General features: G+C 42.3%; 2 protein-coding genes across 2 annotated transcripts in view; both read right to left on the bottom strand.

Annotated features, from left to right (window-relative positions):
* Positions 1 to 323: 323 nt before the first annotated feature.
* Positions 324 to 22,154, bottom strand: LOC137260689 (protocadherin Fat 4-like). Its single transcript, XM_067798281.1, has 23 exons — positions 21,757 to 22,154; positions 21,255 to 21,448; positions 20,442 to 20,681; positions 19,290 to 19,730; positions 18,170 to 18,593; positions 17,426 to 17,619; positions 16,032 to 16,274; positions 14,710 to 15,150; positions 13,457 to 13,877; positions 12,065 to 12,258; positions 11,333 to 11,572; positions 9,976 to 10,416; positions 8,907 to 9,315; positions 8,350 to 8,540; positions 7,906 to 8,142; positions 6,987 to 7,240; positions 5,690 to 5,876; positions 4,663 to 4,857; positions 3,755 to 3,869; positions 3,029 to 3,078; positions 2,576 to 2,640; positions 1,402 to 1,479; positions 324 to 922 (listed from the first exon to the last, which is right to left on the bottom strand). The coding sequence occupies exons 1-22, from the start codon at positions 22,152 to 22,154 to the stop codon at positions 1,423 to 1,425; spliced, it is 5,631 nt and encodes a 1,876-aa protein (XP_067654382.1). The 3' UTR covers positions 324 to 922; positions 1,402 to 1,422.
* Positions 22,155 to 24,429: 2,275 nt separating this feature from the next.
* LOC137260687 (protocadherin Fat 4-like) overlaps positions 24,430 to 26,028 on the bottom strand; it is a 28,625-nt gene continuing 27,026 nt past the window's right edge. The window contains exons 24-25 of the mRNA XM_067798280.1: positions 24,690 to 24,929; positions 24,430 to 24,497 (exon numbers count right to left, since the gene is read on the bottom strand). Of these exons, the coding sequence (XP_067654381.1) occupies positions 24,430 to 24,497; positions 24,690 to 24,929 (308 nt within the window). The remainder of the gene's footprint in view (positions 24,498 to 24,689; positions 24,930 to 26,028) is intronic.

The following is a 26,028-nucleotide window of genomic DNA, read 5'->3' as shown; positions in this document are numbered from 1 at the left end:
TGCTGTTGCTCACTGGATTGTCTGATCCAGACTCTACTGTGTACACACCGCCGCCATTTTGCTGGAATATTGCAGAGTGCGGCGATAAACTTAACCAACCAATAAATTAAAGTAGTCACGAGTGGTAACGGTGAACTCAAGCCTAATATCCTGTCAACAACCAATCCCAATTGCGTTGATCGATGCTCATGCTGTTGATCATTGGATTGTCTGGTCCAGAATCGAATATTTACAGACTACCGCCAAATAGCTGTATTACGGCACGAAACTACTCTCTGATACACAAGTATGTTCACCTTACAATAAAAACAAAGTATGATATAGTTTCTCATTTTTTTATCATTTTAAATCATTGTAAATATTATATAAACAATTCATATACAGCTACATTATCACAGGCCCAAACCTGTGAAGTCGGAGGTCTTTTACATTAAAATCCACAATATGTACATGCATAGCAGCTTTTTAAACATACCCAAGCTAGCTGCAACGTCATTAACACGGTATAGGTCAATTGTAGGTCAACTGTTGGTCTAGATATTGAATATTTGTATTTAAGTACATATTACATGCATACATATTGCCCGTACAACCTGGACGAACTTCATTATTACCTTTAATATGTCTTTATGATCATCAGTTAAATAAACACGCGGGTGAAAATATGTTTGTTTGAAACTGTTTTCTGAGGTTCATCCAGAATAATCTGTTTTCCCTTTTTCAGCGTGGCTCAAAGGTCCATTTCAGGTCGTGTTCGTAATTGACGACAAACATGCATTTTATATATTCTCTGTGTATCATTAGGGCAATCACAAAGGGGTAGAAAACGGAGTAGGTGAATCAGATAGTCTTCTCCGGAAGTGTGGTGAGGTCTGTGTTGAATACTGTTTTAACGTTGACATCATCACGACTGTGCTGATATCTGAAATACAATGCATGCTAAATGTCATTTGTAATGATTTCATACAGCAATATTTTTTATTCAAATCAGTCATCCACATAAGGTAGCACATGGGCCAGATAGCTATAGGATGCGTTGTGACGTCATTCTATCAGATATTACTGCTAAAAGCATCTTTATCGGCGCTGCACATATGTACCCAAGGTACGTTTCTGTATATTGAAACGTACCTCAACCAAAAACTGATTACAAAGCATTTCACAATCTATGTATCCAATACCAAAACTTCAAGACGCAATTTGTCTATGTTGTGACATACTCTGTATTCAAATCGCGGAACTTTTATTCAGGAAATCAAACATAAAGTTTAACATGGCATTTCACACGCCAGACCCTTGAAAACCATTTGTAGAGAATATGGGTGCAGTGGTCAGCCATAGCAAAATCTTCGTAGTTCTGATATCGGCCTCTCAGTGATGCTGGTTCTTATGCAAACTCACAATATCAGTCGACAGCGAATCTCATGGAGGCGGTCGAATCTTTTTCGATGGTTTACCGGCTTCAGCGTTCCATGATTCCTGGAATAAACATGCATGACATCAATCGTTTATTTCAACCACAAAATCGATAATCAGCAGCTAAAGAGTCTTACATTATTCCTTGGGTGTCTGCCGCATCACGGGTCACACCAAACCAACTGCATTGTAATCAGACAATCCTCAAGGCTCGGTTTGTTGATTAAGGTTGTAATGAGCAATGTGCCAGGTAAATAGTGACAGTCCGTAAATTATCGATTCTGGACCTCACATAACATCTATCTTCGCAACTGAGTTTGAATGAGTTCATTGTTACGCAATATTCCATCAATACCACGGCGAGGGACACCAGAAATTGGTACCACACATGTGGGAATCGAACCGGGATCTGTGGCTTGACGAGCCAACGCCTTAACCACTGGGCTACCGTACCGCCCCTCTACTCATACAATGGCCTACGCAGGGCTTGCTCCAAATACACTAAGAAGTGATGTTAATGAAGTCGATAAGATTAACTGGTACTGTAAAGTAACAGTGTTGCTCATTATGTAACAATGTTCCATGTGTGATGCATTATCCGTGCAGATTCAGGAAGAAGCCGTGGTGCGCTAAATTAGACTCGTAATGGATTAACGCTGAAAGATCCGGAAAATCCTCAGGGTGCTGGTCCTAGGGTCTACAGTCTCGACGGTCTGTTAATAAGCATAAGTCTGGACCAGACAATCCAGTGACCAACAGTATGAACAGTATGAACATCGATCCAACAAGCCTACACTGATATTCATACACATATATAGAAGGATGGATATCAGTGTAAGCTTGTTGGACCCAGGACGTATTATTTTCAGCAATACAAGCCCCTGTGCTTGGTGCGTGATTCAATGTTATTCGAGGCAAAGGAGTACTACCATGAAGCACCAGAAGAGTTCGAAATTCCCAGCGGGGTACATTGAAAACAATACATCGCCTGTAAGCGGAGTACACTGAAAATAATAGAATAGCGCTTAACCAATCGGAAAGTTACATTCATGTGTGAGGCGAGCTAATCACCAAGGTACAAATACCTGTATTTTAATGATATTATACAAAGTTCCGTGACGAATTAATTGATAATTGATGATCAATAGTCAATACTCACAACTTCCGCTAAAGACAACACTTTGTCGGCAGGACAATGCCTCTCAACCTTTCTTTGAAACTTTTCTGAAAAAGATAGAGGGCAAAGCTTAGATGACCCCTATTAAATAACGTGAAAATTTTCCTAATTATACACAAAATGCATGATCGGCATTACTACATAACTGGCAGATTTCAATTTATGTGGAAGCTACTTCGGCTGAGTGAGTTAGACCCCTGACTGATTTACCTGTATTTTGGAGCCTTACTGACTCATCCCTGTACCCACGTTATGGAGTAATAAAAACGAAAATACAACAACAAAAACAAGCACGTATAAACATTTAAAAATATAAGCGAAAAGAGCAAGGGTGAGAACTGTGTTACCAAGAAACCGAAAGGGTGTATTTTCTTTTTGCCTGCACTACCAGTTTTAACAGACATGAAGCTATGTTTGACTCCGATTATATCTTACCTGGACGCATTTTTATTCGCCGCGTTTTTGGTCGCCGCATGTTTGGTCGACTGAAGTAAAAAAAAAACAACTATATTAACTGCTCACCTGCAATATTCAACTGAAACAATTTCTACACGAGTGTTTGTATATACTCAGCAACAAAAGTTAAAAGCTTACAACGTCCCTTCCCCTAACATTTTCTGTTATATAAAATACTCTAGGCAGCCATACACAAAACGTCATGTGAGAGACTCATCTCACACTGGTTTCCCTTCAGAATTTCAAACTAATATGGAAGTTCTATAGCAATTCTCCATCCAAAGTGTTTTTTTAACAAACCTTTTCAATGACCAATAACCATGCTTTTTTTCTGCTGCAAGTTTCAGTTATAAAAAAGAAGACACAACAAAGCTATAACACAACACGGGGTTTAGTTCGGTTGTTGTTTATACCGCACTCAGCAATATTCCAGCTATGTGGGTGCGGTCTGTAAATAATCAAGTCTGGACCGGACAATCCTATGATCAACAGCATGAACATCGTCGGTTACTGAAGATCAGTCCTAAACACAGAGTGGGTCTATGCTTACCACAGACTGGCTCTCTATACACTACAGGGTGGGTCTGTCCTCACCACAGGCTGAGTGTATACTCACCACAGGGTGGGTCTGTCCTCACTACAGGATGGGCCTATACTCACTACAGGGTGGGTCTATACTCACCACATGGAATGTGTAATACTCACCACAGTGCATTCTTTGCATATATGGCAGACCCTATCAGCACAGCTGTGGTCATCAGCATGAGACCTGCCCTCAAAGTCCACGTCTCCATGTCCACGCCAGACCGATTTGTGACACCTGCAACAACAAACACCGACCCCTTGCTGTCACTTCAACCACGTATCTTTACACTAATCAGTATCGAACTCTTCGTTTTCACTTCTAGCGAGACAGGTCAGCTTAGTGGTTTGATCGCCAGGCCAGGTTCGAAAAGGCACATAGGTACAATTTGTTAAACCCAATTCAGGTGTCCCTTGATAATCACACACTGATACTACCATTAACATATGCTGCTAGAAGCTCTACAACAGGTGCTTGCCGTAATGGCGTTAGACGGGATCGGCCTGTCAGATGGCTGACGTGGTTGATGACTGTCGTTGTATCCCAGATGCTCGTGATATCAACCACTGGATTGCTATCATATAATGATATTTCAGCGTTAAACAACAATCATCCAGGAACCGGATCCAATTGCGCCTGAATCATTTGACATTTTGACATTTTGGTTTGCGCTGCGATCAACACTACTCCAACCTTATCAGTAGCGCAACGTTCAGTTACACGGATAGTGGCCACATCACACACCACATACGAACGCTTTAACCACTTGGCTACCCCACGCTCCCACACGGTACGTGGAGATGCTGTAAAAACCATCTTACCCAGAAACATCGGCCACAAAGCAGGGACGGTGGGGTAGAGTTGTGGTTAAAACCTTTGCTGGGCACGCAGAATTCGAATTCCCATATGTGTACAATGTGCAAAGCCCATTTATGGTGTCCGACGACGTGATATTGCTGGAATATTGCTAATAGAGGCGTTAAACTACACTCATTCACTCACTCACTTTTCTACAAAGCGACAGCCTTACCTGGCTTATTTGACTGTTCAATGTTGACAGTGACAGTGGCAGTGACAGAACGAGGGGTGTCACCAGCATCAGAAGCAGAGATGACAACCTCGTAGTAGGACACGCTATCTGCATCCAACGTTGACGACGTGTACAGCCCACCTACGCCGCCATTTTCCCGCATCGTGAACACACCATCCTCCAGAATGCCATTACCTTGTAGTAACAAAACCAGAAAACACATAAAAATGCAACCATTATAAAGTAAGGGCTGACATTTGGTCCAGGGCATCAACTTTGTGTGTATGCAAGTGAGTGAAGAATGCATGACGCCGGGTCAGCAATTTTACAGCAATTCGAGGTGACGAGTAGGTGAAAGGAAAATAAAACCATCAAAAGTCACTCACTGAGTAAGTGAGGAGACACATTGCACTGATATCAAAATACAGGGTGAGCAATTCAATTTGAGCATATCCACAGCATCCTCTCAATTGACCAAACCTCACAGTGATTCACCTTGTAGCTCGATGGAACAATTGCTGCTCTCTGAAACGTAGTCTTTCCTCACATGTGCGCAGTAAGCAAACAAATCGTTGAGTCGACCCTTCCTAAAATGATACGGTTCGAGCTTTCAGCAATATTCCAGCTTGGGGCACCAGGAATTAGTTTTACACCTATGTGGGGAATCGAACCGGTCTTCGTCGCGGCGCTCTTACTACAAGGCTTATCTTTTACTAACATATGGTGACAAACCAGCGTTTGAATCCAGTTTTAGTACGTGCACATGATGAAAACCTACGGGAGCATAGTTGGGGTAGGTCTGGAACACTGGGCAGAATGAATTAGCCCAGTGGTTGAAGTACCGGTTTGTCAAGACTGTGAGTGGACTTGTCTACTGGGGGTCCCTCCCCACTGTTGAGGCCGTGAAGTTGCTAAACCCAAGTCACCCATAAAGTCAATCACAAGTACCACGGTGAATATATCACTTGCACGTCGGTGTGACGGTCAATTAAAGGTACATTTTCCGAAGCGGCCCTTGCAAACCTACTTGCAGTAATTGACCGTATCTCGTAAACGATCCTCCCATCCTCCCCATCATCTCTGTCCTCGGCGGTGAAATTGGCCACCAAGGAACCAAACGGTGCTGACTCCATCGCCGTCACATTGGGGAAAATGCCGTTGACGTCAACGACGGGTTCCATCCACTCAGGCGTGAACTCATTACTTGGCTCCACCTAAACGGCAATGTGTATCGTTTTTAAATTTTTCAATGGAAGTATAAATTTTGGAGTGAGTGAGTTCGTCATACCTCGTCAATATTCCAGGTATATGGCGTCGGTCTGTAAATAATCAAATCTGGGCCAGACAATCCAATGATCAACAGCATGAACATCCATCTACGCTAATCGGGATACAATAACGTATGTCAACCACGTCAGCGAGCCTGACCACCCGATCCCGTTAGTCGTCTCTCACGACAAGCATGGGTTGCTTAAGACAAACCCGGATCTTCACGGGTCATGAATTTTGGACGTAGGACAAAGGTCAAACTGCAGAAATGACGATACAGAAATAGCTATCAGAAATTATATAAAAATACATTTTTTTTCAAAATTCTAAAGTCTGCGAGTCCGATTGCCACACAGATAAAACGTTTCATTTCATTCTTCGTAGGAGATGCCGAAAATGCCTTTGGAACTAGATATAGTTGCTGGTATGTCAAGTTCAAATTTGGTTGCTGTTTCGTAATCACAACAAGTAAGGAAAATGTTGTAAAGCTCATCTACATATCTGCATCCCATGATGCCATGGCAAAAGGCTCAGATATGAGAAATAAAAGCATTTATCAGTTTGGCTGCTGATGTGGGGTTGTAAACAGAAACAACAAACTGAACACGAAACGTCTGAGGTCTTTAAAAGCAGAACGCTGTTGAATGCATCCACAATATATGCACACATAATCGCACGCACGCAAACAGACAAGCAGACAAACATACATATCTTTCCAATATCTTCAATTATAACTAACACTATGGCAATATACAGAGAGGTATGGTATATTTATCGCTCAGTGTACTTCACTGCAGCACACGAGGGTCCTGCTTATAACAGATGCGTATAATCTGTTCACGCTTTGACGACTGAACACAAAAAGCAACTGTAAACGTTTCAAATATTGATGAGGTCTACAGACACAAAAGCCGCCAGTTACGTATTCTCTTATATAATGTGAACTTTTAACTCCGATATTCTGATTTATTCCATTGTTTACATTAAGAATTCTTAACAAGAAACATTGTCGAGGCAGTGAACTGATTCTGTTAAGTGCCAGTGTTTTGTGTTACCGTCACGACAACTAATGCCGTTCCCGTCAACGCATGTCCGTCCACCGGCGTATCTATGGCAACCACCGTCAATGTACGCGTATAGTCGGTATTGACTAGGGCTTCATAGTCGATGTTGGAAGGGTTGGCGTAGAGCGTTGTCCCCGTGATGTTGTACATGCTGCCGATGTTGGTGGGGGATAGGATGCTGATACTGTACTCTCCGTTGACACCCGCGTCCTCATCGGTAACGACAAAGTCAATCAGGACCTGACCTGACGATTAGATTGAAAACAGGCCTCCTTAAAGCCTCTTTTAGCAAATACATATCGTAACCAAACCCCAAACTAGAGTAATGAAGATAGAATAAAATAATAGTAATACAAATGATCAATACACCCTCCCCCACCCATCAAAGAGCATAAACCCATCCAAACGAAACTAAAGTACACCTCCGGTGAAAAAACATAAACACCAGTGTTTCTTCGTGAAGAGTATTGAAACAATTCGCAAACGGCTATTCGCTGGGGGAATATTTGATAGCGGAATTTCGCTTAATAACTTAATCTACGAAAGTGGATCACAATTTCAACACCACTCATCTGAACAGTTAAAACCTTCGAGGCAGTGACTATTGCACTTTAGCGTGGCTTTGAAACATTTACACCTGTTTTTTGACACTTGCGGTCTCCAGAGTAGCGGTACCTCACAAACCCCTGTCCAGATGAAATGAAATGTCATGACATGACTGAACTATATTGATGGCTGTTACACAAAATAACGCGAAATGGCTGACCTTGAAGTTTTTAGTCACGAAATGACTAATTTCACAATCTGACTATACCATATATACAGAATAAAATCATGTCAAAGTATTATATATTTGATCCAGTTTTATTAACTATTCGTATCACGTACAAGTTCCTGGACGTATACGTACCATCCAAGCCACCTTCTGTAACCGATGCAGTGTACGATGGATTGGCAAACAGTGGCGGGTTGTCGTTAATATCCCGGATGGGAAACCGAAGATCAGCATTAGCTGATTGTCCCCCTTGATCTGTCACGGTCAAGGTCACGTCTTCAAGCACAGTCATGCCGCCTTCGTAATCGATTGTCTCCATGATTGATAACGTTCCCGTGTCTTCATTGACGGACAGCATATGTGCATTAGTACCTGATAAATAATATGAAATTATATAAGAAACTGTCAAAAAATATCCAAATATGTTTAGTGAGATAACCCTTAATCCTCAGCGCTCTTCGCAATTTGCGCATGAGTTTCTATTGCTGGCGTTCACTTCCTTCCACCTTTCATACAACGTGTAAAAAGTCAGCTCTTTTCTGTGTAGCCCGATTACAACTATCAATATGAAGGACCTACCGGAAAGGATGTACTTGAAAACGTCCCCTAGGTCAGTGTCGTCGACGATGAAGACGTCTCCAAGCACGGTGCCAATGAGCTGCCCCTCTGGTATGGAGTAACCTGGCGCCGTGATGGAGGGTGGCTCGTCCATGACGTTACCGACGTTTACGACGAATGAAACGTATGTGGTGTGAATGCCATCACTGGCGCTGTGAACAGTATTTAATTAATGTTGTTACTTTATACTTCATTACTACGTATATGACTACAATGATCTTTACTTTGGTGAATGGAATAATATGGATAAATTTCGCTTCACTGCATACAGCTGTTATCTGAGAAAATCTGAATTCCATTGATTTATTAATCAACGACCCTGTATTGAGTGAGTGAGTTAGTTGAGTTTTGCGCTGCATTAAGCAATATTCCAGCAATATCACGGGGGATACCAGAAATGTGGAATCGAATCCAGGCCTTCGACTTGACGAGCGAACGCATTATCCACTAGTCTACCTCACCGTCCCATTTGATAAAGAGAAAGCAAAGGTTGAGTGATATGTGAATATTCCACTTACCTAATGATGGTAGAGTGGTATCTGTCAGTCTCAAAGTCTAATGCTTTCAGTAAAATAACCTCGTCTCCCCGAACCTCGAAGAGGTCACTAGTGCCTTCTAACGCAAACGTCACAGCGTCTCCGTCAGGGTCGGTCGCCGCTAGCGTGAAGATAGCGGAATCGGCGGTGACGTTTTCGTATACCTCTACTTGATACTTTGTGTCTGAGAACACAGGCGCCATGTCGTTCACGTTGTTGACGTACACTTTAACAGAGGCAGTCACATCTTTTGGAGTGGTGCCGAGGTCTACAGCCCGGACTGAAATGTCGTAGCGTGTTATGCCGCCCTCAGCATCCAGTTCAGACTTGACTTGCAGGTCGCCGGTGTCGTAGCCGATTATAAATGTCCCCAGAGCGTCGGATCCGTCATCTTTGACAGAAATATGTTTACTACCACACTGATTTTCCCAACAAAGACATATTTACATGGTTTACACATGTTAACCATTTGTTGTTTTGGTTTGTTTGTTGTTAACACCTCCCTCAACAATATTCCAGCTGTATGGCGAGTCTGGATCAGACAATCTAATGATCAACAGCATGAGCATCGATTTACGCAGATGAGATACGACATGTATCTTTCAACCTTCTTCAATGATGTCATTATATTATAAAGAGACCGTAGTAAGAAATATAATTATTTCGGATTGATATGTTTGGTCATTTAACACACCGGATAAGATGTATGTTAATAACAGGCTATGGGTCAGACAAACCGCTGATTAATATCATGAGCAGCTCTCAATCAACCAGTCAGATAGTTTGATAGTAAATAATTGAGGACAGAAATTTGTCTGAGAAAATACTTGAAAATATCATTTTGGATTCGCATGTTACAAATAGAGTATATTTTTGCTGGACAGGATGGGCAAATATTCGACTCCTTCTTTCAGAGAATAAAATATCAGCAAGTTCACTATATGTACATTTACACTGATAATTTGAACAATATTAATCCATAAGCAGCTTGACAACCATGCACTATTCGGATTGTAACAGAAATATCCAAAATATGAGACATAGAACATACCAACTGTAATTGAAGTAATCTCATAAACAACCACTCCATCGTCGGCCTGATCGTCGTCAGTTGCCGTAACTGTTGTTATTGCCGTCCCCGGAGCAGCGTCTTCGTCAACAGTGACGTCATTGAAGTAACCATTGGCGTCGGGTAACGGATTACTCCATACAGGATCGAACTCATTCTCTGGTTTGACCTTCACCTTCACTATTGCTGTCCCCGTGTTGGCCTCACCCTGGTCTGGTGTGTCCACTGCTGTGATGACCAGGGTGTACATGTAGTCATTGTCCTTCAACGATTCGTAGTCTAACGGGGTGCTGCTCGTTAACAGCTGCTTTCCGGACATCTTGAACTTCGGATCAGTGTCATCTCCACTGCCTATGGACACGCTGAACATGGCATTGTTACCGTCGTCATCGTCAGTGCAAGTTAGGTCAAGCAGGACAGTATCTGTTAGCAGCAAACAACACATACATGAAAATAGAATGATATCCCACACGCCTGAGGCTTCCATATATACTCTTCAAAAAGTAGGGGATAATGCAATTTAGATAGGAAGTGTAAGCGTTAACAAACGTTTCAAGACAGACATCTTATGAACGCACCGCCATTTCCCTCTATTACCACCCCTAAACACAACGCATGATATGCACGTGCACGACGCGGTAGCCTCATACACGTGCATCGGGTCCCATTCTTGATTTTGACGTGTTTTCAAGAAGGTCGAGAAATCACTTAGAACATTAATTGTGACACTCATCTTGCATCACATATTTGTTAGTGTTTGTTTCTAGTCGTTTGTTTTAAAAGAAAATCGTATACATGCAAATTACATGCCTTACACCAATCATCTTTCAAAAGCGACTACATTCCAAATAACTATAGTTGTAAGAAAGTGCAAATGGTGATGCACTCTCAAAACATTCAATAATATCATATCAACATTTATTGACTCCGATAAATCTCCTAAATATATTTGATCGTAAATAAAAAAATTGAAGATCCCCTATTTTTTTTAAGAGTTTACAACACATGTTACGCCCGTCAATTGTAAAAAGGTATACCTTTCTCAGGTAATGGATCATATGTATATTCAGGATGTTACATTTTATTATCAACACAGATCAGTTTCGTGACGAATATTAGACTTGAACCTCACATTCGCATTAAATTCGTGACACATTAATTATGAAGAATTAAATGTGCCCCCACTTGGAAAACAACAATATGACAACCCACAAAAACAGAAAATAATAAAAATATAACAAAAAATAAAGAAAATCCCAAAAGAACCAAAAGTACCCCTTCAAACACAGTGTCATGTTGCCTGAACTGAATGATGAGTGTTGAAAGATCATGAGCCCACCTTCGGCAGTGTTTTCTGTGACTTCCGTTATGAAGACCGCTGGGTCACACACAGGCGGAAGATCATTGATGTCCTCCACAGCGATGGTGAAGTCCTGGGTGGCTTGCAATCCGGCCTGGTCAGTGACAGTCAGTGTGAGGGACAGCTCAGTTTTTCCATCGGCTCCCTCCCTGTCAACGTTCTGTCTAACCGACAACTCGCCAGTGCCTGGGTCTATGGACAAATAGCCACTGTCCGTACCTGCAGGAGACCCAGGAGAAAGCTGAGTATCAACAGTATAACAATATGTCCTCGTCTGATTATCACATCAAGTGTATGGAAATACGTGGAGAATGTTAAACCAGTACGGGGTTGTAAAATACAACCAAATCGGTCGGAGGTAATGGTTCCTTGAAATGCTCAGGTGCTTGTGGTCTGTGCATGGGTTGTTGCTCATTGACTGCGTGGTACCCTTTGAACAACGACAGGGACCATCAAGTTAGACAGCAGTTAACATACTCCGAAAGGTTGAGTTCCACATAATACAGACATCCATAAAAACTCTCTCTTCCTTTTGGGTATCACTTCTAATTGTGTTTAAACAAAAATAATGTTTTTGAACTGATCAAATCTAACTTGCTGGGATTACTAGATCCCATCTAAAAGAGAGACCCCTTCTCAGTATGGGCATAGATAGTATGTCGAATGAGTAATTGAGTATTGTCCGCAGTACTGAGGGAGTGAATGACTCACCGCTGAGGGAGTAAGAATGCGTGTCTCCAGCATCAGCATCCGTGACGACATACCCTCCATCCACCCCTGTCCCCACCACCTGGCCTTCTGCCATCGACGCTGTCCCTCCCAAAGTTATCACAGGAGCTTCATCTATGACGTCATTGACGCTGACGTGTATTGTGAAATCCGTGGTGAACGTGCCATCAGAAGCGCTGATTGAAATAAAGCATATGTTTCCATTGCAATTTTGTGAGATTAAACACGGTATTTAGGTGTCATCAGGGCGTATTTTATTAAACTAAATCGAAATGCTATAATTACTTGGGTTAGAATGTTAGAATAGCTGAACTGATATCAATATTAATTACCCATATGGTGGAGCATAACCAGTGTCTTATGTATCATATGTGCACATGTAGATATATTACTATTGCGCAACAACCATTCTTTCTGTATTTCGACGTCTGTGATGTCATCAAAGAAGTCAAAGTGAAGTCAGTGAAGAGGGCCGTGACACTTGCTTACCGTATTTTGTTGCACAAACGTACATGAATAAAATGGATAATACAGAAAATATTGCACTCGAAAAAGTGTGTCATATATTATGACTTACACGAAACCTGTGCAAAATTATGTATTTGCCTCGCTCTCGCTCATGAAATACAAATTTCACAAGATTAGTGTATGTCAAGCTTGCTGGTGTAATAATCTCTGTTGATGTTTATACTGGCAGTGTGACACCATGACAGCTATAACTGTGGTGTTAAAACTAATGAAATATTATGGTGTTAGGCAATCGAAGTTAAGTGTAAATTCCACTGGCAACAAAAACATTAAGTACAGGCAGCTGGGACTGTATTGCAAGTAAAAGTGTTTCAATGGTCCGTTAAAACACTTCAAAGTGAAACAGAACATATGGATATTTAGGCAGACTCTTATATGCCGACAAGTCAATGGTTATACTTTGCTAATATAGTAAAGCGTTACATTTGCTTCCCTTGAACAAAAAGATGACCCCAAGGTTCAACAATAGGGTTCAAGAAAGGTGGGCAATGGAAGCAACATCATAGAATTACCAATTTTGTTTATTAAGACCCGGGCCTTTATTCTCGACGCCCTAAGGAATCTTAACTTTGATCGAAGCCAATGTGTTAAGAATGGGCTTAAGAAGTTCGTGGGACTACTAACGTTTCGAGAATAGCCAGCCAGGTTTTATTTTAGGAGTCACTCCAGCACATGGAGTTACCTCCCTTGTGACACTACTCTGTAGGTGTTGAATGTTGTCTTTGCATCCTGGTTCCTGGGCCTCTCATTAATGTTGATGAGAGGCCCGTGAACCAGGATGGTTGTCTTTGGTATAACAAGTATATTTCAGAGGATATTATTGAGGTTTTGAGTTTTTTTTCTCACCGTACAACTAAGATATGAATAGCTTCCTCTTCGAAATTCAGCGCGGCCTTGACCTTCACGTCATGTCCGTCACACAGGAACAGATCATCTCGTCCACTGACGATAGCCAACGTCACAGCGTCACCATCATGGTCAACAACGGCAAGGGACATCACGACAACATCCACAGCGGCGTCTTCATCGACGGATGTTTCAAAGGTCGTCTGGTCAAACACTGGTGCGATATCGTTGACGTTCTCTAGCGATATAGTAATGGTTCCCTGTGTCTCACGGGGAGTTGGGCCATTGTCCGAAGCCTTGACCACGACTGTGTAGCTTGACACCCCTCCAGTAGCGGAATCGACGTCAAGTCTGCCTGCCACCAACAACTCCCCTGTCGCTGAATCCATGGAGAATCTATCTGCTCCATCTGTCCCAGAAGCTGCAGGAAATAAATAATAAGCGAGTGATTGTCGTTAAACGTTAACAGTATGTAAGCTAAATAAGTCACGCAGTTCCTGCGACAGAATGTTAATCTCCTGTACTTATACTGTAATTATTTATCCAAACTGTATCCAGACATTTTGACTCCGACGGGCACGAGTATGTTGTTGACAGCCAATGGATAATAATAGTCGGGAGCCACCTGGGATTCAATAGTACAATCACCAGATTGGATAAGCAACGCAACACTTTCGTCGTGGTATGCATCGACTGATGGGTGGTTAAATGTGTGTCAATAACGACGTTGCTCATCCTACTGCCACGGCATTGATACAGACTCGCTGTACCAGTCGTGGGGGCCGTAGTTGACTGCGGGGCAACTGGTACTCACTTAATCCGTCCCATTACGCACAATGACCTTTGATACCCAAAAGTGTGTGTTGTAATACTGAATTCCATTTGCGCGATTAGTTACTCTGCGGTGATGACCTGAGTTCAGGTTATGGCGGATTATTTTCTTGGGTGTATTTCTTTGAGGCCAATGGGATTGTCTAGTGGTTGAAACTGCTCGTCACGCCGAAGCCCCAGGTTCATTCCCCCACATGGGTACAATGTGTGAAACCCATTTCTGGTGTGTCCGCCGTGATATCGCTGAAATATTGCTGAAAGTGGCGTAATACTAAACTCAGTCATTTTTTCACTGTATTTCACTGATACGTTTCTCTCGTTTAAGGCGAAATCATTATGTCTGGCTTGAACGTTTATTACAAGTACGAGTCGGAACCATCACACCCGTATCAAACAACACAGATTTCAAGAACACAGTTTACCAGCGGTTACGGACACAATACTGTATGAGACTTCCCCATCATCGCCAAGATCGTCGTCAACAGCAGTAAAAGTCACTGCAACATCGCCAGGAGCGAGATCCTCTTTCACGGAGATGGCGACGAAAGTGCCACTTCCATCTGAAGCAGGTCCTGTCCACACAGGGTCGAACTCGTTCTCTGGTTTGACCTTCACCTTCACTATCGATGTCCCCGTGTTGGCCTCGCCCTGGTCTGGTGTGTCCACTGCTGTGATGACCAGGGTGTACATGTAGCCTGATGCTTCAAGACTGTCGTAGTCAAGGAGATTAGAGTCCGTCTGGAGCTGTTGACCAGACACCTTGAACTGTGCTTGGGAATCGTCCCCATCTCCAACACCCATGACGAAAACAGCATTGTTGCCAGAGTCACCATCAGTGCAGACAAAGTCCAATAAGGACGTGCCTGGAAACAGGACATCAATATTAAGGTGATATCCAAGACAAGACAATGTGAACCAACCAAGGGGACATGTCGATACATTCCACCTCTACATGTTCTTGACCATGCCACATACCATCCATCCTGATATCTCCAGGTTATACGTTCAGACTAGTCTCCACTATACCCTGGATGCATCTAAGGGTCGGTCCGATACTTATATTACCTCCCTTTGCTGGCTCCGCATTCTCACAGTAGCCGATCTGCTACGCCGCCGTTGCAACAGAGCTTGCCAGTGTAAACAAAGACAGCGGTCGCAGCACCAAAGGTTTGTTCGCAGTGCGACTCAGATTGTGGGGAAATCATACAGACAAACTGACAAGTCCGGAACTTTAGAAACATATATGCGAGAGCACTTCTATCTCTTTCAGGGAACTTCTTCTTGGCTTGTGGTGCCAAGTTTAATCGGCCGGGGAAAGTGAGTTGTGATTGCAACGCTCAACTTCCAAGCGTAGACACCTGATTGGCTGAAAAGCCAACCAAGGGAGGTAATAAATTCATCGGGCAGTAGATGCATCCAGGGTATAGCGGAGATTCACTGGAACGTGTTCCCTGGAGACATCGAGCATGCATATCAGCACCTTTTACCGATTTTTGGTTGAAGAATACGACTGGAGGCGATTTCAATATATACTCTTGAAGTCTTGACGTAAAAGCACTTAGTTAATGCGTGGCGCCTTCAATCGTAATTTATGCTCAAATTTCATAGGAGATAGATGCATGTTTTCATGTCTACTGTTACATTACGCAAAAATACTGAATCACCTTCTGGGAATACAACACGTTAATACTCAGATAGTTGTTAATAAGTCAATAAATCTGAGCATATATCTCATAAACATTACCAGCAGCAGTATTTTCTGTGACTTCAATACTGTATTCAGCTGGGTCAAACACGGGGGCGTGGTCATTGATGTCGACAACTGAGACGGTAAAGTCCTTTGTGTCCTGGAGTCCTGCTTGATCCGTCACCGTCAGTGTAAGTCCGGTCAGCTCAGTAACACCACCAACACCGTCTCTGTCGACATGCTCCGCCACAGACAGGTCGCCGGTTGCGGAGTCGATACTCAGGAAGTGACTATCTGCTCCTATAAGAGATAATACAAGGACATAAATGTATTTAAGTATAAAACGTCAGTGTGATGAAATAAAGATGGTTTGAATTCATAAACTGAATGAAAACTTAGTCAGCCACGCAGTATCTTTAATTTGTTGTCTAACGCCGACCCGTGAAGGTCCCGGGGTAATATGCCTTCAGCTCATGTTGTTGGTCACTGGATTGTCTGGTCCAGACTCGATTATTTACAGACCGCTGGAATATCGCTGAGTGCGGCGTAAAACTAAACTCACTCATTCACTAACGCCACACTCAGCATTCCAGCTGTGTGGTCTGAATCGAGTCTGACCTGGACAAACCAGTGTTAGCAACTTGAGGATGGATCTACCGAGCTAGGATTGGATGATATGTGACTTCAACATTTACAGTGAACAGTCCCGTCTTGATGGATTAACTTTAAATAAGGAAAGTCAGAAGTGATACAGGTTGTAGTGAGATGAGCACGTTTACAGGTACGTTGAAACTAACGGTTTGAACCACAGGAATTGGAATCAATGTTTGTAATGAGCGTAGCGGTAGAATTTTCTGAAATATTAATTTCTTGACCGATTTCATTCAAATTTGAAATATATGTTAATCATAACATGTAAAAAACAATACAATATTCGAAAAGTTAAGAGTTTTGATTGGTAAATATTATTGTCCAAACAGTGAGTCGAACCCCTGTACGTTGAACAGTAATTCAATAATTTCGCAGTGGGTCAGCTTATGTGCGTGTGTGGAGGGGTAGTGGACAGTGCGCTCTGGTGGACGTAAGGGCATGAAAAAGGGTACCGTATGTCACTGACAAATATCGACAAATAATTTAATTTAGGGCACACTAGATAGCGGTGCTCCTGACTACTGTCCCCGCTTTGAAACGTCTAAAATGCATGATAAAGAAGGAGATGTTTTATGATAAATTTTAATCATTGCAACCCAACTTCTAATAATAGACAAGATTTTACCATCAGATATCACCACACATGTCAAAGCTAAAATGTATATTTATCATTTGGACACATTATGTTAACTGGGTTTTCCCAGTCATCAGAGTTGTGTCCCTTTCCCGGATTCCCTAATCTCCAAACACTGTCATAACACAAAATATACATCTTTGTTTCACAGGATGTACATACGTACCTGTTAATTCATATAACAGCACATCCACTTGATCGGGATCCGTGACACGAAACCCTCCGTCCACACCTGTGGTTATAGCTTGACCCTCGGACATGGTTCCTGTCGTCTCTATGGTGATGACTGGAGCTTCGTCCACGACGTCCACCACCGTAACGTGCAGTGATATTCGGGACTCCAACGTGCCATCAGTCGCCCTGAAACAGAAACAGAAATGAACGTAGGTATGTATCTTAAGGTAGCAGTGAATGAGTTATGTTTAAAGCCACTTTGATGAATATTCCATTTGCATTATAGGGAGTCAGTGTTATGTTGAGGGAACCCTCAAATGATGCCGTTAAACCCACCAATTAAACCTAACGGAACGGTATGGTGATACTAAACCTTGAAAAACATAATCTGGGCGAATCGGGGTTCGAACCGACGATCCCAGGTTTCAAGCATTCCAAGGGGAGGCAATTCAAATCGCCTAAAACGGCAGGGTCGCCTGCGTCGACCACAGGATAGGAGTGTAGAAGGTAATTCTATGTTGTACACTGTCTTTTTACAGTAAGGTACTGGTATGTATAACCTTTCAGTTGGTTAACTTGAAAAATAACCCATACCACCTACCCACGTACCCACCCATTCAAACAAGCATCCCCTGTCCAAACCCCTGCATTGCCCTGATATGAGCATATTACTATTTAGCAGTTTTAAACACTTAACATAAAACACCCGAAATGTTCCTGGGTTTAAGCAACCTACAAGATGTATAAAAGATGACTTTGGGCAGATTCGTAATCAACGAGTGCAGCCTTGACCTTCACGTCACTTCCATCAATCTTGAATATATCATCCCTCCCTGACGTAATTGACAGTGTCACGGAATCGCCATCAAAATCGTCAGTGTTAACGGTTATCACGACACTGTCCACAGCACTGTCTTCACTAAGGTCTGCCTTGTATTCTGTCTGATCAAACACGGGAGCGTTGTCGTTGACGTTGTCCAGGGAGACGGCGATGGTTCCTTCCACAGAGCGTGGCGTGGCGCCGTTGTCCGATGCCTTCACTACAATGGTGTAACTTGCCTCACCGTTGGTTCCTACATCAGCGTCTAAGTCCTCAGCTACAATGAGTTCTCCTGTGTGGGAATCCATGATGAAGATGTCCGACACAGATGCACCTGAAGCTGAAGAAAGAATACCCAGAACTAGTGAGACACAAACTTTTTTTTAAGAAAAGAAAAGAAAAAAGGTCAATTTTTTTACCGGTGGATCTAGAATTATGCATTTTACACCCCCCACACACGATTTCTTGCTTAGCATTTGCTAAACCACAAATAGCTATTTCCGGTAAGAGTTCCGCTTGTAAACCCCTTTTAAATGTATTCTATTTATCAACAATGTTTCCAGGTTTTAGCGTCAGGTTAAGGATTTGGTTTTAGGGTTTAGGATTAGGCTATTTATAAAAACAAAACAAAACATAGGCTAAAGCTAGATAGCTAGATGCTGAAAAACCCTGATGGTAATTTCACAGAATCAATTCAGAGGCAAGTATGTATTTGTTTGCTTTCTGGTAAATGATTATAAAAAAAAATTGTATACTTTGACACAAATGTATTCTTTGATATTGAGTGCACATTGATTAAATGACTGTATACATTTTATATTTTGTTACAATTTTAGTATTATATTGTTTGTTGTTCCGTGATCACTGTACGAACGATTGGTGTATTAAGGAGTTTCCGAGGTGCTATGAATCTTAGTTTTTTTACAGGAATGCATAGCTGAGACAACGGCTGGGTCGCTTGTGTCATAATCGGCACAGACTGGTCTATTGCTGACTGGCGTGCATCACACTTCACCGAACATCTATGATAATGTACCTGCAGTGATGGACACAAGTGAGTAGGTGATCTCCCCATCATCACCGTGGTCGTCATCACTTGCTGTGAAAGTCGTGATCACAAAACCAGGTTCTTCATCCTCGCTAACACTCAGTCCTGTAAATGTTCCACTTCCATCTGAAGCAGGTCCTGTCCACACAGGATCGAACTCGTTCTCTGGTTTGACCGTCACCTTCACTATCGCTGTCCCCGTATTAGCCTCCCCCTGGTCTGGTGTGTCCACCGCTGTGATGACCAGGGTGGACATGTAGTCTACTGCTCCTAAAGCCTCGTAGTCAAGGCTAGTGGAGTCAGTGAGGAGTTTAAAGTTGGAAACTTTAAACTTATTAGGGGTATCATCCCCACTCTCTACGGTTAAGCCAAACTGGGCGTTGTTGCCGACATCGCTGTCAACACATGTAAAATGTAGGAGTTCGATATCTGAAAGTGAAATGTTAGGCACGTGAAAAGGTTTTCAGTACACATCTTAATGGAATGTTCAATGAACTACAGCATCATGGAAAGCACGGCATTGAAAACGCCCCAATTCCTTCGAGTCAAATTGATAGAAGAACGTTTTATGCCTTACGAGGCAAACTGATAGAAGAACATATCATGTCTCACGAATCAGCCTGATGGAAGAACGTTTCATGTCCTCCGAGACAAACTTACAGAAGAAGATTTCATGCCTATCGAGTCAGGTTGAAGAAGAACCCCTCATGTCCTACGAGTCAAACTGATAAAGGTCTCATGTCCTTCGAGATAAATTAGCAGAAGAACGTTTCCTGCCTTACGAGTCACGTTGATAGAAGAACGTCTCATGTCTCACGAATCACGTTAATCCAGCCACGTAATTTCACCTCATTGGTGACAGTGAGCAGGTGGGAATCTAGTTTCGACACTTTTAGCAATTTGATAGCAATTCCATGGCGTGGACAGACTCAAACACACATTGTATGGTGTGCCCACGTAAATGAAAATGAAGCCAGTTCTTCGGCGAGGCCAGCGAACACTATCGTTCCTGACTCACACAACAGTGACCCTTGGTCTGCACACATTGCTTAGAGGAGACATGTTGCATAGAAGACCTGGGGTTCCATTACAGACAGCTAACATTTCCAATATTTGCACCAAGGTATAGATTTGCATTACCTCCTGACGCATTTTCAGTGACCTCGACCTCTAACACCGACGGGTCACAAACTGGATGTTGATCATTAATGTCCTCTACTGTGATAGTGAAGTCTTGCACAGCTTGTAGCCCAGCCAGGTCAGTGACGGTCAAGGTGAGAGAAAGTTCCGTTTTAGCATTGGGTCCTTCTCTATTAACATTGGCAGCAACTGACAACTCACCAGATGATGAGTCGATGGTAAGGTATGGACTATCGACACCTGTAGGAATGGACAGAAGAACAGCTACACATCAAGGGCAGAGAACACATTTGTGTCCACATGGTTGCAAAGAAAGAACATTAAGGCAGTACAAGGTCAAAGGAGGAAAAAAAAAGGAAAAAAATATTTTGACTTAACAGCAAATCGTGACGTAAAGGATTACTGGGTCAAAAACTGGTGATTTTAAGAGGGGACCACCCATTTTGTTCTGGGGCTGTAGCTAGTAGGAGATGCTCATGACGCAGTGGAGGGGGTGGTGGTGGGTCGGGGTGGGGGGTGGGGGGTGTTGGAGGTGGTCACTTACTTCGTACGTAATATAGGAGGGAGGAGACCGTTCACGTACATTGTACATGCTGATTCATACACATCATCATCAACCCTTAGCCATAAATTGTGATCGAAGGTCACTTAACAGTGGAGGTTGAGAAAACCATTTCTTACGTGTCGAGGAGATTACGTTTACTCGTTCATATATAGCTTACCATGGAAGCAATATTGAATACACATTTTTCATCATAAGAAGAAAGGGGTTTATTGGATTTGTCAGGATTTGTATTGTAAGAAACTCGTTACCAGTAAGGGCGTAAGTATGAACATCGTGTTCGTCAGCATCTGTAACGACGTAGCCTCCCTCTACGGGAGTCCCAACTGTCTGCTCCTCAGCCATAGAAGACGTGGTTGCTATGGTGATGACGGGTGTCTCGTCTATAGCATCCGTTATGTCGATCTTCACGGTCACGTCAGTTTCATGCACTCCATCAGATGCCCTGATTCATGACAAAAAAGTGCATTTATAATTGATCTAGGTGAATATATATATTTTTCAAGAATGTCTGTTTATCAATGTAGAATGAAATATGAAAGCAATGATGTGAGACTAACAGTACCATATTTATACGCCGCTTTTAGCAATATTCCAACAATATCACGACAGAGAACACTAGGAATGTGCCTCACACCATTGTACGTATGAGGGAAATCAAACCAAGATCTTCAGAGTGAAGAGCGGGCGCGTTAACCACCTCCCAAGGAAAGCTTAATCGAGATATCAACCTTATATACCAAAACAACTAACCTTATTACGAGAATGTGAACTTTGTCTGTTTCAAAATCTAGGACAGCTTTGACGACGATGTCATTTCCGTCGCAATCGAACAGGTCATCCCTACCAGTAGTGATGGACAGGCTGACATCATCACCGTCAAGGTCGTCGGTGTTGAGGGAAATCACAGCTGTCCCAACGGCACTGTCCTCGGCGATGCTAGAGTTGTACTCACTTTGGTCAAAGACAGGGGCATTGTCGTTAACATTGGTCAGTGCAATTGTGATTGTGCCAGCTACTTCTCTAGGGGTACCTCCACTGTCTGATGCCTTTACTGAAACTGTATAGCTGGATACGCCATTGGTGCCAGAGTCGTAGTCCAATGGTCCCGTGACAATCAAGTCTCCGGTGTGACTGTCCACTGAGAACATGCTGTCAGCAGAGGCTCCAGAGGCTGTGAAAAGTTAAACATGCGACCTAGGTAAAACTGACCATTAATATCAAACAACACATAGGGTTTCTGCATTGCCAAATCCTCAAAGAGTTTGATTAAAATAAGATGATATTTCAAGAGTTCATTGTGCAGAACAAATGAAAACAATTCCATAAGCAAAAGAAAGACCATTATTATCAGAAGCACGTCTTTCTGAATCAATATCCAACTGTCATAAACACATGCATTGGCATGTCAAGCGTTCACATGAAAATGACACCGACGTTATCAGTAAAATTTAAACGTCGACAGCATCGTAAACAAACGCAACAAAAATCCATATGCAATCGAGTGCTAATTTCGGGAGCATAATAACGGATTACAGGACACGGTTCAAAGATGGACCCTGATGCCAGCTGAATTTGATGTATGGATATAGTAAACTAGTACACAGTTGTGACCAGAATCTTCTTACGTTAAATGGTACAGAATTATTAATAAACACTACGTACTTCTGTTATTGTCTTAACCTATAGTCGTATTGTGGCTATCTGCAAATAATTGGGCATTATTAAACTTCAAAGCATGCCAATCTTGTCGGCGGGCTTTTCCCAGTGACCAATGACTGAAGACCAGTTTTGACACGGTTTTTCACAGGTAGCCCTCTGAGTGTATTATCATCGGATAATCATGAAGTATTTCTTGTACTGACATTTACCTGCCGTTGACCCTGTGATGGTGTAAGTGATGAGGCCATCGTCTCCCTTGTCATTGTCAGTTGCGCTAAATGTTGTCAGAACAGAGCCTACGGCAGTATCTTCAGATATGACAATGTCATGAAAACTACCACTTCCGCTTGCAAATGGCGCTGTCCAAACTGGGTCAAATTCATTTTCAGGTACAATAGTTACCTGGAACAATAGAGGATTCATAAAGGTTTAAATTGCATGTAAAAAGGTGGGCATCTTAAGATTTTCATGATCTGTACAACTCATTCCTAGTGCACTGCACGTAAATATTATCAAGGATCATCTGGTTCTAAAGGAAAGTATGATTGATTTTCGTGATGAATGGGGGCCCTGGACAGAAGCAAAGGTTTGTCATTTTTTTCTCTGTTGTAATGTGTTACAATGTGTGCATCAGAGGATAACCAATTGACTAGTTCCCATTAACGGTTTTTGGATGCCAAAGCGAACTGCAAGTGTGTGATCGCTTTGAAGAACGGATCAGGGTATAAGGTGTGAAGTCCACTTCTTATTCATTGTAGGCAAATCGTACATGGGTATAGTACGACACTGCGTGTCTTACGCTTTAATGAAAGAGCTGTTTAATAACATCGCCCTAATTTACTATCTCTGGGGTTTATACTGCTTTGTTTGTTTGTTTTTGCTTGTTGCTTAACGCCGCAGTCAGCAATATTCCAGTGATATGACGGCTTTCTATACTCGAGTCAAGACTAATAACCCAGTCTTCAACAGAATGTGCCTTGATCAACGGAAATGGGATAGAATTGAATGTGTCAACGACGTCACCCGATCAGGTAACAATCTTCTCACAAGTATTTGTTGCAGAAGGCCAATTCTAACCAATATCTTCACGAGATATTCTGCTCAGGGCACCGTTCCTCAAAGCGATCGTAGTGCTACGACTGTCGAAAGTCTATGTTATAGTTCAGGTGTTACGATCGTCTCAGGGTTACTGCCTCTTTGTAAAATGGGCTCTGAACGTCCTACAAGTACGACCTATATTAAACATATTAGATAAGACCTTGACGACTGCTGTTCCTGTCATGGGGTTGCCATCATCGGGTGTGTCCACTGCAGTGACGATGAGGGTGTACATATAGTTTGAGGCTTCCAGACTCTCATAGTCGACAACATTAGAATCTGACAATAGTTTCAGATCAGCCATCTTGAACTTCCGGACTGTATCGTCCCCGCTGGCTATTGACGTCGTGAATACAGCGTTGTTACCGATGTCTCCGTCGGCGCAGGTGAGCTGCAGCAGGTCAGAGTCTGAAGTGTATCAAAGTGACACATGAGAGATAATCGGAGAGTTTTGTCTGAGTCTATGAACACGCTAATAGTGCAGGAAACCTAATTCCTGTAGGATTTAATCTGGGATAGAACAGAAATCGATTCTGTGGATCCATGAAAGCTTCATGCAAACTGCGGGTCATTTTGAGGTATATGTAACTGACTCATATGATATATAACATAACATTTTTTGGATGAATGGGGAATAAGACAGTACTTCAGTCCTTTCACGCGTATCTACATCAGGATTAGCAGGGGAGGACTTCCAGAGGTTGGCCAGGTCTTGAAAGATTTGGAGAACGTAGCTACACACGAATGGTGCAAATTGTAAAAACATCCGACCAAAACCACTTCCAGCACATGCTGCTACTGCTGCTATATCTGCTAAACAAGTGCCATTCTGATACAATCCGATTACAATATTCGCCAGATATTTCCTTGGACAACCTAGGGTCCTGCTGAATTAATTCCAGGAACATAATTCCAAGGACGCTCACCAACAGGGGTGTTTTCAGTGACTTGTATCTCGTACAAAGAAGGGTTGAATGTCGGTGGCAGGTCGTTGATGTCCTCCACTGTGAAGGTGATGTCTTGGGTTGCCTGGAGTCCGGCCTGGTCAGTGACGGTCAGTGTGAGGGACAAAACTGACTTGGCATTGGCCCCTTCTCTGTTGATGTTCTGGGCAACTGTCAGCTCACCTGTGGCTGAATCAATGCTGAGGTAGGCGCTGTCAGCCCCTGTGAAAGACATACAAAATATGTAACTACTTCCAAATATATTTCATTTCTTTGTAACGAAATACTGTCAGTTCAGGGACTTCGAATATGTCACATGACAGTTACTTTGATTCCAGTGGAACGTTTATTTAATTAAAACAGTGTGTGAATCATCCATTGTAACTATGTGTCTCTATATATGTAGGTAACATGCTAGTAATTAAATACATTCGATGCTAGATCCATGCATGTCCATACTATTTGGAAGTGGAGGTTGTAGTATATTGATATGAGCTGCACCGATACGTCACGAGAAGCCAAACGAATTAGATTTATGGTTTGCTCCCATAAAGCAGAAAAAATAGCACACTTATTAATTGGGCCATGTTGGTCATTCCTAATTAATGAATGGGCGTGGTCCACACGTTAATAAACATGGAGAACAAGAAGGGACTAAGTGAACATCCTTGTCTAACACCAGTGGAGCAATAAAAATAATCAGATAGTTTTCTACCTTTGTCGACAACTATAGCAGACTTCATATTGTCATATAAATGTTGAAGATTACGAAATATTTTTCCATGGATACCATTTCTTAAAAGAAGATAAAGTAAATTTTCGGTTAAAGCTTTCTTGAAATCCATGACAGTACAGTAGAATCTGCCTTTCGTTGATTTATTTTTTAACAATAGACTGAATAATGAATATATTGTCAACTGTTAAGTGGTGTTGTCTACATTACTTGTTTATGGCAGATGTAAATAATCTACACAAAGTACAACCAAGATTATCTTACCCCACACATAAATGTCGCTTTCTGATTGGCTGAGCGCGCTTCTGTTATTTTCAATGTACCCTGCTTACAAGCAGGTGCATTGCAATGTACTCCGTTGAAAATTTGAAAATTTCCAAAAACAATAGAAAAGTTAAAAGGCTCATTATTACTTCTCTTTTTAGATATAGGTGGGAAATGACCTTGTGACATTTTTTTGTGAAAACAATAAAGCAAGGTAGGGCGCAGTCATATCCTTAATTATCTTTAACGATTCTGTTGGAATACCGTCGTCTCCTGGTGACTATTCAGTTTAGCATCATCCATTGCAGATATAATTTTTGCAAT

The sequence above is a fragment of the Haliotis asinina genome, chromosome 14 (assembly GCF_037392515.1).
Source record: "Haliotis asinina isolate JCU_RB_2024 chromosome 14, JCU_Hal_asi_v2, whole genome shotgun sequence".
Taxonomy (NCBI): Eukaryota; Metazoa; Mollusca; class Gastropoda; order Lepetellida; family Haliotidae; genus Haliotis; species Haliotis asinina.
The sequence above is the reverse complement of the archived record's forward strand: the minus strand, read 5'-3'. Positions and strand labels throughout refer to the sequence as shown.